Here is a 10315-nt window from a genome sequence, read left to right on the forward strand (position 1 = left end):
AAGAGGAGTTGTGCAGTCCCTTCCCCACTCTCTCGCCTACCGACGCTCACAGTCTCACAGGTGCAGATATTGCCGCGTGTAGAACGGCCTTGGCAGGTGCAGGTGGGTTGTTTTTTTTCGGAGTTCCGTCTCCTAGGAGGACTTCCAGCCAAGGTCATCCTCTTCCGCCTTCACACCCGTTGGGAAAGGGTTCCTCCTCCGCCTGGTACGTCGAAATCGTCATATATAGTACCTTAATTTGAGTGAAGGAAGTTCACCAACCAGTTCATTACAACTTCCTTTCTTTCTTGGTATGTTTTGATAGCTTCCTTTTCTTCCCTGTCATCGTGTGTGTGTGTGTGTGTGTGTGTGTGTGTGTGTGTGTGTGTGTGTGTGTGTGTGTGTGTGTGTAAGGGCGCGTGCAATCTCTCTCTCCCCTCCCCGCCCTCCAAATTTCTCTCTCTCTCTCTCTCTCTCTCTCTCTCTCTCTCTCTCTCTCTCTCTCTCTCTCTCTCACTCACTCACTCTCTCCACACAATCACCATGTCCTGTCTGTGGATACCAGGTGGATGACGAAAAACATTTTCTTTTTCAGTGTGAAGTGTATAATACTGTGCGAGAAAGATGTATATTCTTTAAAACAGACGTGGCTAAAAATCATGATGTTGTTACTGTTTTATCATCTGATAATGAAATCATAATTAGATCGATTGCTAAATTCATTGCAGACGCACAAACAATAAGACAAAGGTGCATAAGTCAAAATGGTATTCACAACTTAGAAGGCACTTAATTATGATCAGTGCAGAAGTTGCTATCTTATTTAGACAAAACAGAAAATATAGCATCACATACATGAGTGTATTGTTGAGTCAGTCTGAATTAGTTTTGATATATTCTTGAGTGGATGGTCGAGTCAGTCCCCATTCATTTTGTCATTTTGTTATTATTATATTTTTGTTTTTCTATAGTTCCATTTCCTTCAGTTTTTTGTAAGGATGTAACTTAAGTGTTTGCAATGATTGCATATTTTCTTGGTTTAAATTGACTGAATCGTTGTGAGAACGAAGAGAGTTTTTCTTATTTTGAAGCAAAAATATGTGAATTTATGTTGTTGCCCCCTTGTCAAAAGACCTTTCTTGGCAATTACAATAAATAATTCCAGTGTCCAGTGTCACACACACACACACACACACACACACACACACACATACATTCTCTCCTTCTCTCCCTCACTCTCTCTCTCTCTCTCTCTCTTTCTCTGTGTGTGTGTGTGTGTGTGTGTGTGTGTGTGTGTGTGTGTGTGTGTGTGTGTGTGTGTGTGTGTGTTCTTTGTCACCGTCTCTCTCAACATCTCTCTCTGTTTCTCTTTCTCTCACTCTATTTCCCTCTCTCTTTCTTTCTGTCTGCCTGCCTGTCTGTCTGCATGTATAGATAGAGACATATATATATATATAGAGAGAGAGAGAGAGAGAGATCACCCTCTCTCTCTCTCTCTCTCTCTCTTTCTCACACACACGCACACACACACACACACACACTCTCTCTCTCTCTCTCTCTCTCTCTGTATTTCTGTCTCCCAGTCTCTTTCCCTCTCTCTGTCTTTCTGTCTCTGACTCTGTGTGTGTGAGCGTGCGTGTGTGTGTGTGAGTGAGAGAGAGAGAGAGAGAGAGAGAGGGAAAGAAGGAGAGAAAATGTGTGTGTGTGTGTGTTTATTGTGAAGAGTGTGATGAGGAGGAGTGTACTATTGACTCTTGTTCCTGTTGTTATTATTTTGTCGACATGTCTGGGGCCGGCTTGTTCATAAATCAAGTGTTGTGAACAGGTTCAGTCCACAGCGCTGACTCACCGATGAACACCAGACACACACACACGCGCGCGCGCATGCGCGCAAACACACTGACGCACGCACCACGCAAACACACATACATTCACGCGCATACACACTCACTCACGCACGCACGCACGTACTCTCTCTCTCTCTCTCTCTCACACACATACATACATGCACGCACACACGTATACACTCATATACACATGCACATGCACGCACACACGCACTGACAAATACGCATGGAAGAAATAGAGTGTATCCACAAAACACAAATATAGAATGGAGTGCGTTAAATATGTAGACACTGTTTGACAAGGAATATTTTTCGATTCGTTTTAAATGACTTGATTGTGAGACTTTGACTGATCTTGCATGTGTATGTGTGTGTCTGTGTGTGTGTGTGTGTGTGTGTGTGTGTGTGTGTGTATGTATGTGCGTGCGTATGCGAGAGAGGGGGGGATAGAGGGAGGGGAGACACAGGTGGGGGTGTGAAAAACACTCAAAGAACAATGAAACACAGATCCAAATTGTCTTTATTTCTCATTAAAACCAACTTGGTCTATGGACCCAAAACAGTCACATTAAACAAAGAAAAAGTTAACATTGTTTTTCGAGTTCTGTTGTTGTTGTTGTTGTTGTTGTGTTGTTTGTTAGTTTGTTTTTATGGCATACACGTGTATGCACACGTACAACGTGCGTACATACCAGCGCGCTCACTGACTGTCCGAATGGGGAAGTGTTACACAGATCAGCGAATGTGCGTGCGTGAATGCTGTGTGTGTGTGTGTGTGTGTGTGTGTATGTGCGTGTATGTGCGTGCATGCGTGTGTGTGTGTGTTTACATGTCAATGTGGTGGATTTCAAATAAATTAATTTCAAATACTGAACAAGCATGAGCTGGTGAGGAAATTTGACAAATAAAACGTCACAGCATTACTGTTGTAATAATAGTTGTTGCAGCAGCAGCAGCAGCAGCAGCAGCAGTGTCTTTTGAGTAGTGCGGGTATGCTATGGCAAAAGTCGTATTAGTAGTAGGAACTAGCAAGAGTCAAAGAAGCAGTAATAAGAATGCTAGTAGTAAGAGCAATAAGTGTTGTAGTAGGGGATGTTCGTGTATTCCATGTCAGCTGTAACGTTAGCAGCAGCAGTTTTAGCAATACGTAGCAACAGCCGGTTTTAGCAGTGACAGTAGTATTAGCAGCAGCCGCAGTTCTTGCAGTATTTGTAGTAGCCACAGTTTTGATAGTGATAACAGCATAAGTAGCAGCAGTTGCAGCAGCAGCACCAGCTTCAGTAGGCGCGCCTACACAAACAGAACGACCAGGTAGTATGGCAGTGGCTCCTATTATTGGAATGGAGGGAGTTGCGGGGGTGTGCTTGTACGCCTGCAACAGGGACTAGTTGTACAAGATGTAGTTGTTTGCAGCTACAGCAGTGTAGCTGGTGTGACAGTCTGTGGAAGAAACAGACGTGCCAGCTGAAAGCATTGTACAGAGCGAATTCTGACAATTGCATTGTATTGCATTGCAACCAACAACTACTCGCCAAGTGCAATCTTCTTTTTCTTCTGCTTGCTTCTACTTCTTCTTCTACTTCTTCTTCTGCTTCTTCTTCTTCTGCTTCTTCTTCTTCTTCCGCGTTCCCCAGGTCATGTTGTCAGATAGTCCATCCGGTCTGCAGCGCGAAGTTCGCCGTCCTCTGACGGCCATGCAGCAGGTGGTCCCCAGAGCTTCTCGTGGAGTTCCACCATACAGGGCCAGGTTGTCCTCCTCAGTGCACCAAAAGCTGGGGCAGAACTGAAGCAAATGCTCCGGTGTCTGCGAACCTGTGCCGCATGGGGCATAAATCAGTAGGGACCCATAGGGGGACCTACAGAAGGCAGTGGAAATGGATTGGGTCACGTCGTGCAACAAAAAGCAAGGTGACATCACCTAGACGGTCCTTCACTGGACACCACAAGGTAGACAGACGCAAGAGGGGAATGCCAAAGAACACCTGTACGTGCACAACAGTCGAGGGAGGAGGAGGAGAACTGAAGACCCCGAAGAGCACCTGGGGGACCATTCGGAGACTTGGCCCGAAACAGACAAAGAGTGGCGGTTCTTCGATGCTGTCCTACATGTATGGCAGAGGGCAGAAAGGGCAGTAACTAAGTAAGTAAGTAAGCATTGTATTGCTGAAGAGGCGGTCGTGGCATTGGCTATGGTGGCGGTGGTGGAGGTGGTAGTTATCAGAGCATCGTGGCGGTGACATTGTATAATCAACTGCCTGAAGAAGACGAAGAAGGAGTAGAAGAAGTAATTGTAGTAGTAGTTGTTGTTGTTGTAGAACCGTGGCGGTAACATTAGGTAATCAACTACAAGAAATAGTAGTAGTTGTAGTTGTTGTTGTAAAGTAGCAACAGCATTTCAAGTGGCGGTAACAGGAACAGTGGGAACACCAAGAATGTAGAAAACATTATTGAATAAAACAAAAATACCAAAGCAACATAATTAATTGACTGAATGGCTTCAAGAGTGATAAGTAGCAGAAGTAGTAGTATTTGAGACAATAATTTGTATCATCAATGGCATTTGGATTTGGTCCTTGTGGGGTTTCAGGGAGGCTGACTCTCTCTCTCTCTCTCTCTCTCTCTCTCTCTCTCTCTCTCCATTATTTGCATTGGCGTGCGCCTCTGTGTGTGTTGTGTGGAGGGAAGGGGGCGGGTGGGGGGGAGGGGGGTTGGGGCGGGGGGTCGCACGTGCGTGCACGAAGACAGGTGTGTCTTTGGAGCAATACAATTTTCTTTATACATTTGTGTTTTGTTTTTTTGTTTGTTTGTTTTTGTTTTGTTTTTTTGTTTTTGTTTTGTTTTTGTTTGTTGTTGTTGTTTTTTGGGGGGGTTGCACAAAACAAGCAACACAAATCATTGTTGCTGTTGTTTCATGTTGTTGTGGGTCAAGTCCTATAAGTGTAGTCAGCGTTGCAAACTTGAGCAACGAAGAGGTAGGCCGGCACTCTTTGGATCCTGGAGTTATGACGAGAACGCAATGTGTTCTGGGACTTTCCAGAACTCTGCCAGAATCCTGAGGAACATGATCAAGTGATTCAACAGGACAGGAATGTGCTGAATGCCAGGTTATACTGATGGCAGTGCGGCTTGAAGCATGAGGTATTATTTTCACAGTACTATCGCCATACAACACAGACTTCACAAACCGTTAAGGACCATTGATAAAAGCAGGCATGTTTTCAATAAAGTGTTAAGAAATCGGGATGGCTTTGAATTATGTATGTTGCATATGATCTGCCAGAGACCTCTCACTGGACAGATTAACGTCTGTATCAAGCACACGCGCACTATGAACAGCTTGAGAAGAAGAAAAAACGCGTTTGAAAAATCGATGTTTCGATCAAATATTGACAGTTACTCAATGGTTTTACATAAAGCGATAGCTGTGGGTTTTCCTTGTGACAAAAAATGATAAGAAAACACCTCTGGTTCTGAGTGGTGCTCAATACATTGGCTGCACAAACCGCGGTTTGCCGGAAATTCGGCATCAGTGTTTCCACAATGCCCCCCAAGAAGAAAACTGTGCAAGTTCTCCAGTGGTCCTTAACTTTTTGTGAACTGTGTATATTGGGTCACTGACAGTCACATTGCTATCACACAACTTCACATAGTCTATCATGAAATTAAATGGTATCCACAGTACAACATAACAATCAATATGATGATGATGATGATAATAATAATAATAATAATAATAATAATAATGATAAAAACAGTGATGATAATGATGATAATGATAAAGTGACATCGTGAAACCAAACAGTATCGATTTTTTAAGTCAATATAAGAATAATGATGATAATAATGATAATAATAAATGATAATGATGATGATGATGATGACGATGATAATACTAATACTACTACTAATAATAATGATGATGATCATGATTATGATAATAACAATAACAATAATAACTTATGCTCTCAACCCAGGAAACAAAAACAAACAGCAAACAACAACAACAAAAGAAAGAAAATTCAAAAAGAGAAAAGCAACAACATCAGAGAGTCTTTTTAATATCTATCAAGAACGATTTCATTCCGTGGACCTTGGCCTTTGTGTCTCTCACGAAGATCACACAAAAAGATGGCGTCAGTATAAAGTCCCACGTGAATGGATCATCGTCAGTGACATCGTATGTACTGTTACTCTTGTTGATGTTGTTGTTGTTGTTGTTGTTGTTGGGTACTCAGCTTCTTCATGCGACTGCATGATCACACTTGTGGTGGCTTTGGTCAAAGGATACATAATAACTCTCCACTCTCTGGCTGAGTTCTGAGATCAAACCATCACGCATCATGAATGGTGTATGATCATGACGCAGCCTGGTACACGTTTTGCGCCAGGGAAAGCAAGAGCGTCCGGCAAGAGATGATTCAGATTAATTCATGCAAAGAAGACTACACAATTGGGCGAAATCGACGCCCCGAGAAGAATGAATGTTGCGAGCAACGTCACAATGTCAGAACGAATTATTAAGTGTGATGCCAAACAGTGGGTTGTAGAATTGTTACGGGAAACGTCGAACAGTAGCATGAAGGATTTTTTTTTTTTACCAATGACGTCAAACAGTGGCACGACGAATGGTCACGAGTGACATCAAACACTTGCCATGACGATTGATGCTGTCTTTGGAGTGTTATGATTTCCCCGAACAGTGTCTCAAAGGAATTATTTCATTTCGTCTGGGGGTTTTTTCAACAGAGTCCAGCAAACATTCTCTCTCTCTCTCTTCTCTCTCACACACACACACACACACACACACACACAAACACACACATTAAAAAAAACCAAAAAACAATGGCTACTTTTGTATGTCACTACAGCATATGATTGATGATGTAGCAAATAAATAAATAAATAAATGGAAACCATTCAGATACCCTGTATATGTGCATGAAGGAGCCTGAAGACTCGCCTGCGTTAGTTTTGCTCATTTGTAAACATTTCACGTGCGGGGAAATCACTTCGTCTGTTCTTCAGAGGTAAAACAAATCGTCGTTAACTGTATATTTCCACCTCAAATATTCAAGAAACCATCCAGGACACCAGAAAATCAGCATGTATAAATAGACAGCAAACATTCAAATAATCCAGCATCTTAAATTTGGGATCAACGAACATTAGGAGACTCTTCTTTATAAGCACCGCTCAGATATCGTAACATTGCCTGAGATACCAACACTTTATCACATTTTCACATACACACCGTCGCCATGTCAACATTTTCACGACCATGAATATGACGTCACTTTCTATGACAACAAGCACGGCGGTTACGAACGCCGTGACGACAACACGCGTCGCGTGCAAACAACAGCAATAAGGTTACAGATCACGCTCACGTGTTAAAGGACTGACGGGGTTTCGCGTTCTGTCTGGGGCCCGAAAACACCAAGAGACGTCTTTCTGTGCCCTCGTTAAAATTCTGTCTTGAACCTCGACAATTGTACTTGATGCTTCTTTTCTTATCAGATTTCTGTGTCACTGATATCCTCTGGAGCCATCATAGTCGGTCTTCAATATCAGCTGGAGCTGTTTGTCTTTCTGCAGCTGATGTCAGTTAGCTACCGATATCAGTCGAGTTCGAATGGTTATTGTATCCACTAAAATTGTTCAATCTGTTGAATTCTTTGGGCAACAATGCTTCAGTCATCGATAACAATTTTCTAGGTATTACGACGCTGTTCCAACCAGGGTTGGTTGGTTCATTCTTCTGACTGAAATCAGAATGCGTACTTTTCCAACAGTAAAACTGAGTTCATGTTTCTCGTGGGCCTAGTCTCCTTTCTATGTTATCTATGACGAAAGCGGAGGTGTGCACGTCATCCACGCGAAATACCTCCTCCAGACGTGGAAGTGCGTTCTTCAGTCACCATCACAAGTTTCCCTTGTCAAAATAGAGAGTTCTTCCATCAATCTTGAGATGTTGACACGGCCACCAAGCTGGTCAATTTGTGTAGATCCAGGCTTTTCAAAGAAAGGAATGGATTTTCGCCTGCAGTCTCGAATCTCCCGCGGGGGTTACTGCCGACGACAGGCGCACTGGCTGATGACGAGTCCCGGCAGACTGGCGTAGGCCAGCTCATGGTTGTGGTCAAAGTACCAGATCTCCAACGGCTGCTGCTCAACAGGCTGACAGCTCCACTGCCGACCTTTCTTCCTTCGCCCACCGCGCCGTCCGCTGCCCCTCATCCGTCGCCGTCGTCGGGACGCGGGGCAGGCACCTTCGCAGGAGGTGGCCGTGAGCGTGGTGGGCGCCACGATGGAATCGCCCATGCCGTACTCGGCAGGGTCCACTGGCACGGCCACCACGCAGCAGTCGCTGTGGCGGGGGGAAGGGTTGCAGATCCGGGTAGGTCCAGGAAGAGGGCTGGTGGAGGAAGAGGATGCTCCGGCTGAGCGTTTGGGTCGTACAGAGCCCGCGGGTACCTCTCCTTTCAGTAGTTTCTCGACAACTCTGAGGAGAAACGGGGTAGGGTTCATACTGGCCGACGTACCCAGTGTCTTCACGGCGGCAGCTGCGGTGAGGGAAGGTGACGGAACGGAGGTTAGATTTGTTGAGCGTTGAAGTCTCCGAGAACCCGTCGTTGACATGTCCATGATTTTCTCAACTGTTTGGGGAAGAAATGGATAAGCGACAGAATTTCTTCCAGATGAGCTAAGTGTTTTAGTGGGTATAGACGATCCATCCAAAGTGGTCTCCCCATCTTCTGGAGTGGCGGCTTTTCTCGCGGCGTGGCGTTTGGACCTGCCAGATCTGCTGGAATACCCACCTTTGTTCTCTATGACCATAAAAGGCAAAAGTCCCGAAACGCCCCGCGACATCAGGCTGCATTTTTTGTCTGCCTGCAGAGCTCTCAGCTTGCGTCTGGTGCTGATGGGGGAGGAGGAGGGGGAAGAGGAGGAGGAGGCAGAACTGAGGCGGTTGGCCTTCAGCTTTTGTCGCTGTGACCTCTTCTTGTTGCACTTGATGACGTCGGAGGGCATGAAGAGCTGTACCTTGCGCTTGCACCGTTTGCACCTCACCCGTAACTTGAGGGTTCCGTTGTTGCTCTGCAATGCAGGAACAAAGTGTGCGATAATGTGAGAATATGTGAGGGTGAGAATGAGGAAGAGGTGGGTTGTGGTGCGGTTCTGTGAAGCAATAATAATGTTGTTGTTTTTTTTCCAATCCTTTGCTAAAAAATGGTTCCAGGTGAACACGTTCCTACGTGCACTCACTCGCGCTGACACATACACACTCACACACACGCACGCACACACGCACATACACATGCTCTCTCTCTCTCTCTCTCTCTCTCTCTCTCTCTCTCTCTCTCTTTCACACACACACACACACACACACACACACACACACACACACACACACACTCAAATGCATGCACACATGCACGCCACTGTGTCCACAATCGACCGTCATCAGCAATATCTAAAACAATGCTACAACAATGAATTTTTCTCTCTTTTCTTTTAAATGCTCGGGTAAATTATATGTATAATCTACTTGGATATTTAACGTGATAGACACACAGCCACGTTCTACGTGTTTAGGGGGGAACAAGCCTGAAATTAGAGAAAGGGGTCACTGCCGAATCGTCCATTTCTGCTGAAAACAAAAACCAAAAGACGCATTTGAATGAAGGGTGCGGGTGTACAAGATTCACGTTGTTCTTGATTTTGATTTGATATGGATACTTATATATCGCCTATCCTCGGTCGGAGATCAAGCTCTACGTGGTTTACAAACACGGGGTCATTTTCACAACAGGTTGCCTACCTTGGTAGAGCTGACTGAAGGCCGTCAATGGACGCTCATCATTCGTTCCCTGCGTCATTCAACCAGATTTCAAGCACGCACACATACAGTCAGTCAGACATGTAACATTTTACGTGTGTGACCATTTTGTTTATTTACCCCATGTAGGCAGCCATACTCCGTTTTCGGGGGTGTGCATGGTCGGTATGTTCTTGTTTCCATAACCCACCGAACGCTGACAAGGATTTCAGGATCTTTGCGTATTTGATGTTATGCGTGCACGTACACACGAAGGGGGTTCAGACACTAGCAGGTCTGCACATAAAAAAATTATGTTGACCTGGGAGATCGGAAAAAATCTCCACCCTTTATCCACTAGGCGCCCTTACTCAGATTCGAACCCGGGACCCTCAGATTGAAAGTACAACGCTTTAACCACTCGGCTATTGCGCCCGTCTGCTTGTTTGGCAATCGTCTACTTTTCTTTGAATGGCCAGGCTCAAAATTAGCACAATGATCTGTCTGGTTTAGTGGTTGATCCTTGACTTTGTGAATGATGCTTAGCTAAACCCTCATCCATTTACATATTTCACAAAGAAACCCTTTCAAGAGTTCGACTGTCGCCGAAAGGAGTGCAAGAGGGTTTTAAACTTCGAAGCGATGCATACATCGATTGCTCCGTGGCTTT

General features: G+C 44.7%; 1 protein-coding gene across 1 annotated transcript in view; it reads right to left on the minus strand.

Annotated features, from left to right (window-relative positions):
• Positions 1–7636: 7636 nt before the first annotated feature.
• Positions 7637–10315, minus strand: part of LOC143279468 (uncharacterized) — a 72837-nt gene continuing 70158 nt past the window's right edge. The window contains exon 3 of the mRNA XM_076583514.1: positions 7637–8924. Coding sequence (XP_076439629.1) covers positions 7893–8924 — 1032 coding nt within the window. The 3' untranslated portion in view covers positions 7637–7892. The remainder of the gene's footprint in view (positions 8925–10315) is intronic.

Source organism: Babylonia areolata, chromosome 2, assembly GCF_041734735.1.
Source record: "Babylonia areolata isolate BAREFJ2019XMU chromosome 2, ASM4173473v1, whole genome shotgun sequence".
Taxonomy (NCBI): domain Eukaryota; kingdom Metazoa; phylum Mollusca; class Gastropoda; order Neogastropoda; family Buccinidae; genus Babylonia; species Babylonia areolata.